The sequence below is a fragment of the Osmerus eperlanus genome, chromosome 17 (assembly GCF_963692335.1).
Source record: "Osmerus eperlanus chromosome 17, fOsmEpe2.1, whole genome shotgun sequence".
Taxonomy (NCBI): Eukaryota; Metazoa; Chordata; class Actinopteri; order Osmeriformes; family Osmeridae; genus Osmerus; species Osmerus eperlanus.
This window is the reverse complement of record NC_085034.1, coordinates 12,563,639-12,582,051: the sequence shown is the minus strand read 5'-3', so window position 1 is coordinate 12,582,051 and position 18,413 is coordinate 12,563,639. Positions and strand designations below refer to the sequence as shown.

At 39.7% G+C, this 18,413-nt stretch overlaps 1 protein-coding gene across 3 annotated transcripts in view; it reads right to left on the bottom strand.

Moving 5' to 3' along the window:
- The window catches only part of ano6 (anoctamin 6), a 63,995-nt gene extending 61,465 nt beyond the window's left edge, over positions 1-2,530 (bottom strand). The window contains exons 1-3 of one of the 3 annotated variants that reach the window (XM_062482847.1): positions 2,278-2,530; positions 941-1,011; positions 545-673 (exon numbers count right to left, since the gene is read on the bottom strand). In XM_062482847.1, coding sequence (XP_062338831.1) covers positions 545-673; positions 941-1,011; positions 2,278-2,404 — 327 coding nt within the window. In that variant the 5' untranslated portion in view covers positions 2,405-2,530. The remainder of the gene's footprint in view (positions 1-544; positions 674-940; positions 1,012-2,277) is intronic. The other 2 variants (XM_062482846.1, XM_062482848.1) reach the window with 2 other exon arrangements.
- Positions 2,531-18,413: the final 15,883 nt, after the last annotated feature.

Here is an 18,413-nt window from a genome sequence, read left to right as displayed (position 1 = left end):
TCTCAGACCCCCCACATTGCAAAGGTTAAAAGAAAAGTATTTTTATTTGTTTTTGTATTGCGTGAAATTGGGTAAACACAACGATGGTTCGTTATGAACCTTTGGGTCATGTGACCCGAAGGGCAGCACAAGGGTTAAACTCTAGGACCATGTCCATATATTTTCAGAATACCTTAGACCTTGCATTGTGAGGCAAACTCCCTTTACAAACAGAGTAAATATCATGTGTCTACAATGACAAAAAGCATTGTGTGTGAATGCTTTCAGCTAAATATTTTACTACAGTAGTGATTTTTATATTGGCCTTTAAGGGTTAGGGTTTAGTACATCAAAGTTATACCATAAACTAAAATCCTATATATAAAACATATAACTTTGTTTAATTCTACAGGCTCTATTTAAACATACTTCAAGAATATTGTTTATGAAAAACCACAATTGTCTCAAAAAGGAAGACAAAAAGAAAAAGGTGTTTATATCGCAACAGGACTTGACTAATTAAAACTATTCAGAAGTAAGTACAAGCTCACCAAAAATTACTTACTTTTCGTTGATGAAAGATGTGACTTTTGTCAATATCTTTCTTGTCCTCATCCTCATAGACCAAGACAAAATCGACCCGCCTCACCCCATCGTTGAAGAACAATGAGTCAGGTTGGTCATTGAACTCAGTCTGTGGACAATTGCAGAAGTCATCAGGCAGCTCTCCATCCTCTAAATTTGCAGTCCTCATCCTCCATTAAATTTACATATAGACAAAACAGCAAAAAAAATTGTCCACAAAGCCAAGTTAAAAAGATTCAAATATTTTGTTACGAACAAAAAATATTTTACTGTTCTGTGCTGCAGAGTTAATTCTAAAAAGCTCCAACCAACAAAGTTCAGATTTTTTTTTTATCAAAGACAACAAAATATCTAATAATTATGGTTGCATACCCACCTTTTCTGCTTTGGGCACTAATGCTCCTTCAGGTATGGTCTCATATGTTGGCAAAAACTCCTGAGAATAAACTGAAGTAAAGAAGAAAATGTAGGCTCACCAACAAAAGTTTTTTTAAATGTTTCATTCAATGAATCCATTTGAGTACATTTGTTTCTGACATTTTAATGCTTCAAATACAGGCCAACTAAGATAATATTTGATGGGTCACAATAGATTGCATAACATTCTTTTTTGAAAATGTTGTACAATGGAAAATGTGAATAAAGCCAGATGTTTTGGAAACATTTGTCCTACACTTATTAACAAACTGGCAAATGGTCAAACCAAATATTCCACAGTAGTAATAAATGTCCTTGTGGTTTTAAATTCTACAATCCTGTATTTTGGGACACAACTAATATTATTAAGGTGATTTAATCTTTGTTTAAATAACTGCCTGTTCTGTCTGCCATAGATCAATTATCGACACAATGAACAGGGTTAGGATGAGCATTAGTGAACTGTATCAGTCCAAATACCATACACCATAACATAATAATACTATAGTTAAATCTCTGCATCTTTATCGTAGGTTATCTTTTATGGTTATTAGGTTACCATCATTATCTCTAAAACTGTAACCTCAAGTATGCCTTATGTAAGCATACCATATAATTATTGTGCACCCCAATTAGCCTAACAAAAAATAACATTGAGAGAAAAAATACAGTGAAGTACTGTAAGTGTGTATCACACAAGACAAAAGTCTACTACAATACAATAGGTTCAGCTTAAACTGTAAGTAAGTTTCAGAGAAATAGTGAGTGATGAGGAAAACTCCTCTTCTCTGTGTTCCTACAAGCTTTGCTGCACTAGAAATGTTGTGTAAACAATACTATGATCATACCAGACAGACATTTCAGTTTAGCACACCCATCACTAAGACAATAAGTAGCTTCCAGTTGGCCTATATTCCATCCTTCATGTAAAGGCATGCCTTAACTTCTAAACATGGCACTTCCCATACAAATTTGGAAAGTATGCCGAATAGGCCTCGTGTAGATGCAGTAGTTAGTCAACTGCTAGCAATTTGTCATTGATAGCCGCATACAAGTCAACAAAGGAAATCTATTGGTCAACTAAATTAGGCAACATTTGAGCGATGAATCATTTGTTTTTTGCTTTGTTGCTGTGTGATTTGGCCTAATTATCGGCTGCCCTTGGTGTTAAGGGTGCCGGACCTTTTGAAGAACAAGTATAACCTGAAATCACAGCTGTGACGGCAGGTTTTTAACGAAAGTTGATTTTTAATAAAAGTTGGTCGCCAAAAACTAATTAAAACCGCGTGAACTCACCGACTTCCTCTACTATTCCAATCTGTATCTCCGTATCATCCTGCAAATCTTCCGTATCGGAAATCGAGTCCATTTCAAGAAGATCGTTCTCTCCACTTTCGGTCATTTTATCCGTCAAGCAAGTCATGTGTAAGTAACTTTAGTTAATCAAGAAGTATTTTTTTTCTTTCTGACACAACATTGGAGGACAAAGTAGTTGAAGTTGACAATGGGTGGGGTCGTATGAGGGTTTGGAAGGGACATGGTTTGACAGCTCTAGCCTCCGCCCACCCAAAAACTTTTGGACCGCCCTTTGGTGGTCCCCAACCATGCAGTTGCTTGGGTACGACACGCGTTCCTTCCGCATTCAACGATTATGGAAATATATCCCAGACAGCAGAACAACTATTCAACAAAGAATCAACGTTGAATCAGCTGTTTATCAGTCCGAAAGAACGCTATGAACGTAGGCCTACTTGTATTCTTGAGAAGAACGTTCTTGCCAAGAATGGTCTTGCAAGACCGCGAGGACGGAGAACGCACCTATCTAGATTGAGATGCGTGTGTGCTTGGCTATTGCCCAATGCCCTGGACTAATTTAAGCAGCGGTATGACAACACTTGGATTATCAGCGCAACATTTGATAGGTAACATTTGTGTTAAGTAGGCTCCTACTTAAAGGTGATATGACATGCTGTTTTTGGATGCTTTTATATAGGCCTTAGTGGTCCCCTAATACTGTATCAGAAGTAGGGCTGTCCCCGAATAAGATTTTCTTTGGTCGACCAAGACTCAACTAAAACGTCTGAAAACCGATTAATCGAAATTTGAAAGGCTTTCTTTTCTCACAAAAAAAAACGTACAAACATTTTTCCGATCTGACTCAATGGCTGCTGGACATTGCAGATTCAGCCGCTAATGGCCTACTAATAATAAGACTCGTATCACCAGTCCTGTTGTAACCGAATGCCAATTTTATATTTAGTATTTCTTACAATATACTACAAATTACAAATATTGTTTGTTTAACATGCAAATCATCAGAGTGCGCTTATCACTGCCTGAAAACTTGCAGCATGCGAACTTACGTAGAAGCTGAGTGGGGAACGGTGCAACAGAGAAGGATTTTGTTTGGATGTGATTCTTATAATAGGCATTTTTCAACCCAGCGCGTTAGCATGAGCGAAGTAGGGCTAGGCCAACTTACGTTTTTCAGGTGGTAGGCTACATCATATTTGACGTCGAACTATGAAAAATAAACCGTTGTTGGCAGAGTTTGCATTCAACGTTTTTCGAGTCACCCGGTACTTTGTAAATGTACTTTAATGAAATGCTGCCATACCACAGATTTCTTTGCCATTTTGACTAATAACACCAACAAAGTAGGCTATGGCAGAGTTTTTAGTTCGTGCTCGTGCCGTGTGCAAAATACCAAACCAAAACAAAGCGCACATTAACGAAAGGGAAAACAGTAACACCTTTTCTTTTAAATTATATATTTAAATAATATAATCTACAATTTCTGTAGAACATTTCGTTAATTCAGCAATGATGACACAAGCGGGAATCAGATCTCACACTGCCATACGGCAGCTCGACTAAAAAAATCTTAGTCGACCTGCCTTAATCTTAATCTTAGTCCCCCCAAAATAGGATGACTTGCTCACCTCCCCCCAATAAAAGGACACGCTCCCCACAAATGGGAAACGACATTACATGAACTCAAAAACACAGGTCAGCAAACACAAAAAAGTATAAATTGCATGTTAAACATCAAAATCGATAGCGAAACAACCATCCTGGTCCACGTAACTGTCATAACCATGAAGTTGATCGTTTTGGTTGGAATAAAAGAAGAAACATTGTGTTAACAATTCAGAGTCATGACTTGCACTGCACTTTATTTTAATCAGGGACATTCCTATGAAATAATCTTAAATATGCTGTTAACGTTTCACAACATTAAAATAAGTAGCATATGCGCACACTAAAAACACAGTTGAAGGAAGCAGGACTTTTCAGAAAAAAAACTAATAGTCCACAACAGAAGAACGAAATGCCACAATGACAGAGTTACGTGGACCAGGATAATTGTTTGGCTATCGATTTTTAAGTTTAACACGCAATATATACTTTTGCATAAGTAGCCTACTATTTGCTACATGATTCGATAGCCAAACAAATGTCCTGCACGTAACTCTGTCAGGCTATTGCATTTTGTACTTCTGTCGATCAATTTCTTGTTAGTTACTGCATCCATTCAGCGACAAAGTGTTGTACCTACCCTTTCCGTTTTGAGTTAATGTAATGTCGTTTCCCATTTGGGGGAGCTTGTCTTTGTATTGGGGGGAGGTGAGCACGTCATCCTATTTGGGGGAATTTGATTCGTATTTGGGGGGAGTGTTTTCATTTGGGGATGTACTCATATTAGTGGGTGTGATTTGCACTTCAGGGGCCCGTTCTCCGTACATTGCTTATTACATCCGAGATCAAATGACACATCCAAGATGACATCATCTTGCTTATCATGATCTGGCTAATTCGGTTCTTCGAACACACTTGTTGTTTATGATTATAGCTGGATTGAGTTATACGTTGGTCTAAAAGGGGGTATGTATCGATAGTAGAAACCTTGATCAGCAACGCTGCTATTGGCTGCTCACATAAGTCTATGGCTGCTCAACGTGGCCAAAATGAGCGCCCTGTTTTTTCCGCAACAGAGCAACAGCTTGCTCGAAGGTTACTCCGAATTTGAAGATTTTATCAGAACGCCAGGGAACACCTCAAAGTCTGCAAAATCCAAGAAAGAGGGCTGGCAAAAAGTAGCAGACCAAATTAAATATAGAGGAGTGACCACACTTTTTATCGCTTATTACAGTAAGCTAGGCCTATGTTTTTTTTTCATACTTTCATATTTTCATTTATCATCTTTAATGTCATATGATGTGGTTTCAACAAATGTATTATGTAAATGACACCCTCACAAAAAAACGATAGGCTATCCTCTCAAAAAGTATAGGCTAGCATACTGTATCGCGCTGTGCTTAAAGATCCTGTAAAGTGGAATTAAAAACGAGTTTCAAGTTCACCACACCACAGAATAATGTGTTATTAACTACCCATCCAAATTTGAATGAAAAAAAATATGGAAGCAAATCATTACTAAAATTCAAATGCAAATGCATTTCCAGAAATGCATTTGCATTTTAAGAATGTGGCTGCATTATTTGACTATTTGACTCATAAGTGAAATTAGTAATCAATCATCCTATTTGCATTTTAATTTTCTTCTTCAAGAGTGCTCAATCTTTCACTTAATTAAAATGAAAAAGAAATAGACATTTGAGATTTAATTTTCAAAACATACCCCAGCAAATAGATACCAAAATTCAATTTGAAATGTAAAATTTGAAAATTAAAATGCATTTCCAGAAATTCCTTTTCATTTTAAGAACGTAGCTGCAAAATCGTGACCACAATTCAAATTCAAATGCATTTCCAGAAATGCATTTTCATTTTCAAGAACGTGGCTGCAAAATCGTGACCACAATTCAAATTCAAATGCATTTCCAGAAATGCATTTTCATTTTAAGAACGTGGCTGCAAAATCGTGACCACAATTCAAATTCAAATGCATTTCCAGAAATGCATTTTCATTTTAAGAACGTGGCTGTAAAATCGTGACCACAATTCAAATTCAAATACATTTGCAGAAATGCAAAATGAACAAAAAGCATTCTGAGCGGCGCAGCAGAGTGACGTCAGTAGCCGCTCTTCTTCAGCTCCCTGCTGACCGAGCTATCCATCTTGTTCGGTAGGGGGCGGTGTGCACCTCTGCATTGCATTACATTGCAAATGTGCCGGGAAATTGAATTGCCGGGTCTTTAGAGCAGCGTTCCCCAACCGTGCCCACCGGTCCGCGGACCGGTACCGGTCCATGGGTCATTTCGTAAAAGGCTCAAGACGCACTTGTTCCGGGAGTACAACGGTACTTAGGAATGGTTCGCTTGACCCGATGTTAGTTTCCTCAAGGATCACAATGACTCTTGCTCAGAGACTTGTTGCTCTTGTGGTTAGTGGTAACTGATTTAAATTTTTTGTACTCGCTGTGATATATTGTTTTTATTATTGTTGCTTGTTTTTTTCCACAGGTACACTTGCACTTATAGCAGTTCATGTTGTTTAATTGTAACTTGTTTAACTACATGCTCTTATGGTTCTTCCCTTTGGCACTTACTTTGGCTGTTCACAATGTGTGCTTCATGTTTTGGCTACTCGCAATGTTTTGTGGCTATCTTGTTATGATCAGTGACCTATGCACTTTGTAAAGCTCTCTCTTGGAAGTCGCTTTGGATAAAAGCGTCTGCTAAATGAATAAATGTAAATGTAATGTAAATGTACCGGGCCGCACAAAAAAATTATAATAACATTATTTCCTTTTAATTGATTATCAGAGTCTGAAAGACGTTTTATTCTGAAAAATGACCTGATTCTCTCCTTCTCCGCGGGCCTTTTCCCCTGAGCAAAAAAGCTCTGCAAAGACGTGTTTACTCATTTTTTAGCAAGTTTGTGGGCTTTATTGAACGGTATCATGCGCGTCAAGAGGAAGATCTTCCTCTTGACACATGACAAGTGATAGTTACCACTCAATGAAGCCTGTTTGAGACAACAACTCTATCGGTGTTTTGGATGAAGGCTATCCTGAGATCGCCACTAAAGCACTGAAAACCCTGCTTCCATTTCCAACATCAAGCGGGATTTTCTGCCGTGACAGCAATCAAACAAAATTATGGAATAGGCCTGAACTGGATATAAGGAACGCACTTCGGGTGTCACTGTCGTAGCTTATAGTCACACACAACACGTGGGACTGACACATCGAAAGCTAGCTAGTAACAATATAACGATGGAAAACCAGGCTAAGAAACTTAAAGATGGGTCAATTGAAAAAACGGCTGTTTATTTTACATAAAACTCCCAAAACTATTTTTCGCTCAAATCAGCTAAACTATTTTTCTCGCGCGCTCCGTGCGCTCGCATTAGGTGTGGAAGTCACTAATTAGGATCACATCAAACCCAGAATGTACATGCATTAGCAGCGCAGCTGTCCAGGGCCTATCTTTCCTCCCAGTCCGTTCTACCGGTCCGTGAAAATATGTCCTACATGAAAGCAGTCCGAGGCGCAAAAAAGGTTGGGGACCGCTGCTTTAAAGGGCGCATCACAGACCATGGCGCTCCCTCAAATTGTGCAAACACTGTTAGAATTAGCTGAACAGGTAGAATCTAATAATATATCTGAGTCTGATGCCCGTGACCGAGTAGAACAAGTCGTAGAGAGCTTGGCTGCATACTCTGCCGTCACAGATTTACACATTAATAGTAGCTCTGCCACTGTTTTAGTCATTGTTTGACATCAAGTTGCTCAGTCTGTGATGCGTCCTCTAAAGACCCGGCAATTCAATCAATTTCCCGGCACATTTGCAATGTAATGCAATGCAGATGTGCACACTGCTCCCTACCGAACAAGATGGGTAGCTCGGTCAGCAGGGAGCTGAAGAAGAGCGGCTACTGACGTCACTCTGCTGCGCCGCTCAGAATGCTTTTTCGTTCATTTTGCATTTCTGCAAATGCATTTGAATTTGAATTGTGGTCACGATTTTACAGCCACGTTCTTAAAATGAAAATGCATTTCATGAAATGCATTTGAATTTGAATTGTGGTCACGATTTTGCAGCCACGTTCTTGAAAATGAAAATGAATTTCTGGAAATGCATTTTAATTTTCAAATTTTACATTTCAAATTGAATTTTGGTATCTATTTGCTGGGGCATGTTTTGAAAATTAAATCTCAAATGTCTTTCTTTTTCATTTTAATTAAGTGAAAGATTGAGCACTGTTGAAGAAGAAAATTAAAATGCAAATAGGATGATTGATTACTAATTTCATTTATGAGTCAAATAATGCAGCCACATTCTTAAAATGCAAATGAATTTCTGGAAATGCATTTGCATTTGCATTTGAATTTTGGTAACGATTTGCTTCCATAAAAAAACACAGACAAGTATGTTAAATTAGGCTTTCAAATTGTAAGAAAATCAGCAGTCTTCTCTGTTCGAGACTGGGGGGGGGCGTGTCGCCTGAAGGAGTTGAAGCTCGGCCCCCTCGCTGGAAGGCGCCACCTCTCTCAAGTAAGCTACCTACAACCCAGATAATGGACGCTACGTCAAGCCGAACAAAACAGTTTAGAATTATAATGTATTTATTCAATGAGTGAAACATACAGATGCATATAAATGAAATATCCCCCTGAGCTGTAACACAGGAGTAAACATTTACAGCAGAGACAGCAGACAGTGAGCTCTCCAACTAATTCTAGCACATTAGTTACCATTTTACCAAAATACCATCTGTTGTGTTGTCCAATAAAGAATCGGGTTGTCATTAACTTATTTTATTGTCAACTCGCTTCGTCTCCCATACATGTGCTCTCTATCTGTTCATACGCCGTCTAACTGTCCGGCTTCCGTAGTTCGCGTTTCCTTAACTATACTACATATTCCTCCCTTTGTAGATTTATTCTATCTTTATCACATATCAAATCTACCCTGGTATAACATAACATTTTAACATGTATACCTAGTCTCCAATTCTTAAAGTAAATTAGATCTCATATTCTTAATTTCAAAGTTTTAAATCAAACAGTTCCTTAACTCTAACAAAGTATTCTGTTCCACAAACTTAAACATAAGACATTTCTTTCCAAATATTATTATTTAAATTTTTTACAATCATGTTCTGAAACGGGCTGGTTTCTTGATAACCCTCCCTGATCTGGTGGCTACTTCTGGTGGTTGAGGTTCTGGCACATTGACAGTCTCTTGAGGGGTTTCAATAGCAGGCTGATGCTGTTGATGTGGTGTATCCTCAGGTACTCTCATGTCCATGAGCCGCTGTTTCGGGGATGTTAAACTCCAATGGGAAAGGTGCATGTCAGAGGTGTTTGACATTCCTTATCACCAGAGTTCCATTTTCAGTATTGACCAGTTCAAAAGAAGTGTCAGAAGTGCTTCTTAATATGACATAACGAATGTCCTTGTATTTTGCATCAATTTGCTGTTTTCCAGATTAGCAATGTATACAATGTCTCCAATTTTGAAAGTGTGTTCTTTTGCGCCATGTGTCTTATCTGCATACTCTTTCATTTTGTTTTTGTATTCGTCATGATGTTTTCTGATCTTGCATTCTTCTTCTTCTTCCTACAACAAGTTTGGTAGTTTTGTGCGCATATCCCTTCCAAAGATAAGGTAGGCTGGAGTTTCACCTGATGCTCTGTGAGGGGTGGTCCGGTATGCCATGAGAATCTTTGGCAGTTCCGCCATCCAGTTCTTTCCCTCACATTTGGCTGATCTGAAGGCCTTCTTCAGGTAACGATGGAAACGTTCTATCTTACCATTACTCTTGGGGTAATAGGGCGACGCCCTAATGTGCTTGATTCCACAGGTTTTGAGAAAATCTTCAAAGAGATTAGCTACAAATTGTCTGCCATTATCAGTCACTACCTCTAGGGGGTATCCAAAGCGTGCAAAGATTTTCATCAGTTCTCCAATCACCGACTGTGATGATATATCTGATAACACTATAGCTTCTGGGTAAGACGTGTAGTAATCAATGACTGTCAGTATGTGTAGATTTCCTATTGGACCAACTAAATCTATGCCCAACTTTGTCCATGGCCTTGGAAGTAACTCTAGTGGTTGGAGTGGTTGATCGTCATGTAGTGGTTGGTTCAGAACGCAAGCATTGCAGTTCATAATCATTCTCTCAATATCAATGTCCATATTAGGCCAATAAAACTTGTTTCTCAGAAATTGTTTTGTTCTCACTACTCCTTGATGTGCTATATGCATTGCTTGTCTGATTTTACCTTTTGGCAGCACGATCCGGTGCGCTCTCAGGATCAATCCGGTGTGCGTTGACAATTCATCTGCGCATCTTTTATATGGTTGCATTTCCTCAGCAATCTGAGTCGGCCATTGTCCTGTTTGTATGATTGGAATGAGTTGCTGTAGTACGTCGTCCTCTTGTGTGTCTTTTCTGATGTCATCAAGCGTAATGGCAGGTACTTCACTTGTGATGATGGAAAGTACTCTCTCCATGTAAGCGTCAACATATTCGTTGTCTTCTTTTACAGCCAAAGGAAGTCTTGAGAGAGAGTCTGCGACATTACACTTTCCTGCTATGTGTTCAATTGTGTATTCAAAAGGGTGCAGTCTTATCCCAAGTCTCTGGATCCGAGGTGGTAGCATTGTTGCTTTTTCTGGATTAAACATATAGATCAAAGGTTTGTGGTCTGTTTGTAAAACAAACTTGCTTCCCCATAAGTATGTTCTGAAGTGTTCTACAGCCCAGACACATCCTAGAGCCTCATGTTCTATTTGAGAATAGCGTCTCTCAGTAGCAGTCAGTGAGCGACTCGCATAAGCTACTGGTTTGTTTTGACCGTCAGATTGTTTCTGCAGTAGTACAGCTCCTAATCCTATTGGACTGGCATCTGAAATCACAGTAGTCTGTGCGTCAAGCTTGACGTATGCCAGACATGGTTGGCTTACCATTGCTCTTTTCATGTCATTAAATAACTTTTCAGTCTCAGTGTTCCATTGCCATTCTTGACCTTTTCTTGTCAATCTTCTTAGTGCTCTGATATGTTTGCGTAGTTGGTGGCCAAGCCGCGAAGCCACATTAAGGGTTTCTACGTATTCTTATTATTAGGGGCCAAGCAGCAGCGAAGTTGCTTTGGCACCTATTGTTTTTGTTAGTTTTATTATTATTATTATTATGCATAGCGATTGGTGAAAAGTTTTGAAATTTGGCACACTGATTTGGAACGGTCTCCTGACTATTTATCACCAAGTTTCATGTCGATCCATGAAGCACTATAGCGCCACCAAGGTGTCAAAGTTGGAGGTGCGTTTACGCCCATAACTTTTGAACCATGAAACCGTTTTTCTTAAGTGAGGTTTCATCGGATTCCTTAGACGCAGACGATTCGACTGAACCCTATGGCGTCATTGTCGTCCCGAAGGTTTTTCCGTGATTTATATTTTAAGAAATGCCAACTTTTTCAAACTCCTCCTAGGCCGTTGCTCCGATTTTCATGAAAATTGTAAGAGATCATCTTCAGACCATGCAGACAAAAAGTTATCAAAATGGCATCGATAAGTGAAACCGTTCACGAGTTACGCGCAAACGATTTTGACAAAGAGCACGCCATAGCGGACGTGAGGCCTTGTCTCTGCGACGGTTTACCGTATGGAGACGAAACTTTGGAAATGTCATCGCGAGCATGTCATCTAATCATCTTCCTACCACAATCACCTTGATATGTCAAAATATGACTGAATTACAGCTGTTTATACTTGGGTCAAATCTGACACAGCTCGCCACGGGAGAAACGGCTTCATTTTTTTAATAAAGTAACCGAACACTGCGTTTCCCAGCAGAGAGAATAGCTCACTGGGATAAGACGTGCTCCTTTGGAACACAAGGTCGTAGGATCGATTCCAACCACAGTCGTCAAGCATGTCGTGATACAGGATTATCTGTTTAGCGAAGCCAGGTACGCCACAGTAGCTGTCTGGCAGTATAATCATAATGGTAACAATAAAGTTTAATCATCTTCCTACCACAATCACCTTGATATGTCAAAATATGACTGAATTACAGCTGTTTATACTTGGGTCAAATCTGACAAAGCTCGCCACAGGAGAAACTGATTCATTTTTTTAATAAAGTAACCGAACATAGCATTTCCCAGCAGCGAGAATAGCTCACTGGGATAAGACGTGCTCCTTTGGAACACAAGGTCGTAGGATCGATTCCAACCACAGTCGTCAAGCATGTCGTGATACAGGATTATCTGTTTAGCGAAGCCAGGTACGCCACAGTAGCTGTCTGGCAGTATAATCATAATGGTAACAATAAAGTTTAATCATCTTCCTACCACAATCACCTTGATATGTCAAAATATGACTGAATTACAGCTGTTTATACTTGGGTCAAATCTGACAAAGCTCGCCACAGGAGAAACTGATTCATTTTTTTAATAAAGTAACCGAACATAGCATTTCCCAGCAGCGAGAATAGCTCACTGGGGTGAGACGTGCTCCTTTAAAACGCAAGGTCGTAGGCTCGAATCCAGCCACAGTCATACCGGATCATCTGTTTAGAAAAGCCAGGTACACCACAGTAGCTGTCTAGCAGTATAATCACAATGGTAACGATAATGTTTCATTGTCAGGGGATTAATAGTCAAGAAGAAGCGGATTCATTGCTTTGTAGATATAACGCTGCTACATCTAGCCAGCGCATTTTGTCTCAAAATGACATATTTACCAAACGCTTATCGTTACAAAACTCGGTGTACGTCTTTTGTGCAACACCGTGAAGGTAATTGAAAGTTTCGGGGTAGCGCCACCGCGTTGCCGAAAAGTATATTGCGATTTTAAAAAAGCGAATAATTTTTATTAAAAGTTTTGCTGTGCTTCTTTAGCTACTGAATTTCCATATCGAATGCTGCTTGGCCCCTTCATTGCTGCTTGCAGCTATATTTTATTATTATTATGCATAGCGATTGGTGCGAAGTTTTGAAATTTGGCACACTGATTTGGAATGGTCTCCTGATTAATGTCACCAAGTTTCATGTCGATCCCTGAAGCACTATAGCGCCACAAAGGTGTCAAAGTTGGAGGTGCGTTTAAAGAAAAAGGTAGGGTCATTTGAGCTCTAGGGGGCGCTACAATAGGCAAAATTGTGTTTTGACCAATAACTGTTGATTTGTTTGTTGTATTTCAGTGATTCATATGTCTCGTGATATCTTAGGAGATCCCATGTCTGATGCATGTTAATGCGTGATACCAGACGAATTGATGAGGCCGCCATTTTGAATGAATGAATAAAACTTTTTTTTTCCCTACTCCTACACAATGTATCCAATATTCACCAGATTTGGCACAGATTATCTTCAGACCACAATCACCTTGACATGTCAAAATAGGACTGAATTACAGCTGTTTAAACTTGGGCCAAATCTGACCACGTGTGCCACAGGAGAAACGGCTTACTTTTTGTATACAGTAACTGTACACAGCAATTCCCAGCGCTGAAAATGGCTCACTGGGATAAGACGGGCTCCTTTGAAGTGCAAGGTCGTCGGTTCGAATCCAGCCAAAGTCTCAAGCATGTTATGATACTGGTTTATCTGTTTAGTGAAGCCAAGTATGCGACAGTAGCTGTCGAGCAGTATAATCATAATGGTCACGATAATGTTTCATTCTCAGGGAATATATACTCATGAAGAGTCAGATTTATTGTGCTTTGTAGATATAGTGATGCTACATCTAGCCAGTGCATTGCATTTCTTGCACCATAAATTCTGAACAGATTTGTCATAAATCACAAGATTGGTCTCTTCTGATTCTACGTGGCATACTAAGTCGAAATATATCACAGTCTCGTGTCCGCCATTTTGGGCGTCGGCCATTTGGAATTTTCATAAAAACAAACTCCTCGTTCGCCGTTGCTCCTATTTTCATGGACATGTAATCAAATCATTTTCAGACCACAATCACCTTGACATGTCAAAATAGGACTGAATTACAGCTGTTTAAACTTGGGCCAAATCAGACAACCGCTTGCCACAGGAAAAACTGCTTATATTTTTACCCAGTAACTGAACTGTGATTTGCAGCACTGAGAATTGCTCACTAGGATAAGTTGGTGTCCTGGCAACGGCAACGTCAGAGGTTTGAATCCAGCCAAAGCCGACGAGCTTGTCGTGTCTCTGATTCTCTGTTTAGCGAGACTGTAAGCCACTGCAAAGGAAGCCAGGTACACCGCAGTCGCTCGTTACCTGTAGTCAAGCTACAAGCTATAGTCAATGCAATCCTCACACAAACTATCAAAATGATTTTAGATTTTCGAAACCGTTTGTCCGGTACAGCCAATCGAAATCGGCAGCAGGGCCGCCAAACAGAAAGTTGTGTCGTATCTCAGCAAATCTTTGATGGATTCACGCCAATCTTGGTGCATGTACTTGGAACACTCTTCTGAGGATGTCAAAAGTTTCTTCTGGGTCATCTGACCTGCTTGGCCACCCCATTGCTGCTTGCAGCTATATTTACAACTGATATTTCTGCATATTTTATATAAAAATGCATACTTATTATTTATAAAGATTACATAGATTTAAAAGCATCTTTTTTGCTGCTCATTTACAACTCAAAATACGAGTTAAGTGTGAAATACACTTAACTCGAAGGAAGTGTGAAATACACTTAACTCGAGAAGACATCTATGAAATAGATGTCTTCTCATTTTCCCTGCAAGAGGCAGCCTCATAGCTGAATCAAAACGAATAAATTTGGCGGACCGGTGTAAAAATTGACCTAATCTCTCTAAACTTTTAAATGTTTCCCTTCTCGTGATATTTTTAGGCATTTAGCCTACTCATATTGCATTCATTCACTAGAGAGCAGGGATGTAGTGGGGGCTAAACGCACGTAAACGCCGTTTACGCACCTCCCGAAATTGTGAAATAGCGTTTATTCACCTCTTAATTGCGGAAATTGCGTTTATCCACCTCTAAATTGCGTTTATGTGCGTTTACGAACATCTAAGTTCCCTGTGCCTTGTATTCTGCCAATGGAATAATCCTAAATAAATTTGGTGTAATTTTAAAACACCAAAAACTTAATATTTCATATTGTTGAACATACGCTGTAGTCTGAATCATTTAATCTGCGCTGTAACCCCTGTCTGTGACCCTCCAATCAATGCGTTGCGGCTGCGGCACCAATCAGGATCCACGAAGTATGTAAACACATACACGTTGTGGATCAGCCTACCTGTTAGTGATGGGCATTCCGGCTCTTTTTCGTGAGCCGGCTCGTATGGCTCAGCTCACCAAAAAGAGCCGGCTCTTTTGGCTCCCGAACGGCTCTTTAAAAAATACATGTTTCAACTATGAATTTGACTATGATGGGTGTGAAAACAATTTGAATTAAATTATGAAATGAAATCATACTCGACCGTAACCACATATCTTTAAAAATGCATTGATTTGTCATGGCTCTCCTCCGAGTTTTGACTACTCTCTGTGTGTGAGTTGGCTCAGCCCTCCCTCATGCAGGATTGACAGGAACAGAATGTGAGGATGATCGTGTGCGCCTTTAAACCTACAAGTATTTTTTTTTTGTTCTTTGAATTAGTCAATTATTTTAAATACAATTAAAATTCATTATTTCATAATCATTTAGTTTTTATAGGCTGTATTAATCTATTAAAAATAGTCGGCTCTTCAGATATGCGAGCCAGCTCCCGACGTTCACCTTCAAGAGCCGGCTCTTAGAGCCGGATCGTTCGCGAACGACCCATCACTACTACCTGTTCGTAATGGATATATTAGCCATGGATATCAGGCGATTTTTGAAGAGACCATCGAGTGCTCCCACTCCCACAGATGCCTGCAAAAGGCCTCAAGTACAGAGTAAGATCAATTCACGTTTGTAAACGTTGTTTTGGTTCGCACAACATCGCATTAAGACAGGGACAAACGCTAGCGGCTAGCCTAATAACGTGCTTTCAAATACGATGATGCAGGTACAAGCCAACCTTACTGGTTCCATCTAAATAGGCCTAATGAAACGTAATAATAAATAAATAATAAAATTCATAGTTTACCCACCTCCAATTTTACCACTGCTAGAGAGGGTACAATTTCTGGGGAAATTGTAGGGTGTGCTTGCTTGTGTCGGTTGCAGGTGGGTCCGTCCTCTAAGTTTTTCCCTTCTCGTGATATTTTCAAACATTTAGCCTACTCATATTTCATTAAGAACACCCTTTGAAACAGCTGCGAACCCCCTTTGAAACAAGCTACTGTAACAACGTTGTCCCTGGCAGTATGGAATCGCGATTCAAACAGTACCGTCTGCTAACTGAAAATATGCCCCCCAAAACGTAAATAAGTTTGACATTAATGTAGGGGGAAATGGCTAATTCAAAATAAGTTTGCTAGAGGCAAGCTAGCTGCTGTTGCTCCACATTTCACTGATTGTTTGAAAGCGCCGGAAATGAGAACGTTTCTTTTGACATAAAGTTTAGCTGTGGCATTGAAGACAGCTACTACACACTGTATAGTGGGCGAGCCGAGTCTGACTGAGGCTAACGTCAAAACAAGCCGCGGTGTCACTCAAATTCCAAGTTTTACACAAATCACAAAAATATGCTGACCCGCTGGCTATCTTCGCAATCGCCATATCTTTAAAACACTGCCCTTCTTCTGATGTTTGATGTAGAATTGACCCTGGTACGAAATTAAGAAAATACTTATCAGAGATCAACAACAGCTGACGCAATCGTCAACGGAGGCTGACGGGGCTCTCATGTAGCAAACCAATCAAAGTTTTTACAGCAACCTACATTAAAATCTCACCATCTGGCTGTCTTCACAATAGTCATATCGTCATAACATTGCCCTCCTTCTGTTTTTTGGTGTAGAATTGACCGAACTATAAAATTACGAAAAGACTAAACTACTATGACGCTTGTCTCCCGTGAGGCTGCCGCCTAGGCCGCACTCGCTCAAATTACAAAGACTTTCACGACCTAAATAAAAAATCCGAGATGGCAGTTCCAGTCGGAATTGCTTTCTCAACAAAACCCAATGGTTGGTAATTTTGGGGGTTGGCATTTTTCATTCATAATCCAAGCTCCAATTTGCGTGCTAGAACGTCTCTGTATCCATGCGTCGTTGCTAACGTGTGCTGACGTAGTGACGTAGGCTAGCACTGGTACCCTTCGTTGACAGAAGACACTTTTTTGCCACAAAAACATTGTAACCTCCTAAACTGTGCAACGGAGTGTAAATAAAAATACAAGCAACTCAATCGCTACCAAGACAAAACTTTTGACACCTAGGTTGTCTATGTAGTCCAAATATTGACTGAGGCTTAGGGGGGCAAAAATAAATAATAATAAAAATAATAAATATATATGTGAGAGAACAAAGGTTGTGCTCTCGCCGAAGGCTTGAGCACACCCAATAAATATAGCTGTAAGCAGCAATGGCGGATTCCTCCAAACATTGCGAACCATTGAAAAATTTATATGCTTCACAAATTGTCACTGTATAGAAAAATCCATGCTGCAGACTTACCAATGGGATACCAAATCTGAAATGCAATACCATCAAGATCCACAAGGGCCTTCGCTTCAAGCCAAGGAATGAGTGGGGGCTTGGTCAGCCCACACTTTCCTGAAATGTGTTGTGTGTGTATTGCCAAGCTCGCGCGTGTGTCAAGGGAAAGGCTGAGTGTGTGTGAGAATGTGGAGCGCGCGCGCGCTGAGGAGCAGCGGAGACATTTCATTGGAAATTTCGTTAGCAATTAGCCAAGCATGCATGTTTCAAATATTCACAAAAAATCTACTTTTCATCTTACAGTCAAATTTTTCTCAGATTTGTGTACTAAACATTCTCAAGTCTTCATATGAACTTGTGATTGAATCAGAGTATCAGTTTTGGACCGGCGAATGTGTAAAGCGTTATTTTAGCATTAGCGATAAATTAGATTTCCTTTATTTCAATCATTTTTGAAGATATTAAGTTGCCTTTGCACATGGGAACATGTTGTAGTGTCTTCCACGTGACACACCAAGTTTGGTGTTGATATCTCAAACATTTGCTGAGATTTGACCCAACTTCCTGTTTGGTTGCTTTGTTGCCAATTTTGATTGGCTGTACCGGACAAACGGTTTTGAAAATCAAATATATAAATAGTTTTTGAGTGAGGGTTGCTCTGATGATGATGGTTGACAATTCTGGGGAAGATTGGAAAAAAATTGTAGGAGGAGTAGGCTTTTAAAGGTTTTTGATAAAACCGGAAATGGGGGAAAATCTATATAACCGGAAATTGACGTCATAGGGTGCGTTGAACTCGTCTTGATCCAGGGAATCCTATGGTACCTCATTTTTGAAAATCAAAAGTTGCGTGTGTAAACACAAGTCCAACCTAGACCCATTGGTGGCGCTAGAGTGGTCTAATGGGATACATGAAACTTGGTGTAGGTAAAGAAGGAACTGTCCTTAATGAGTGTGCCAAATT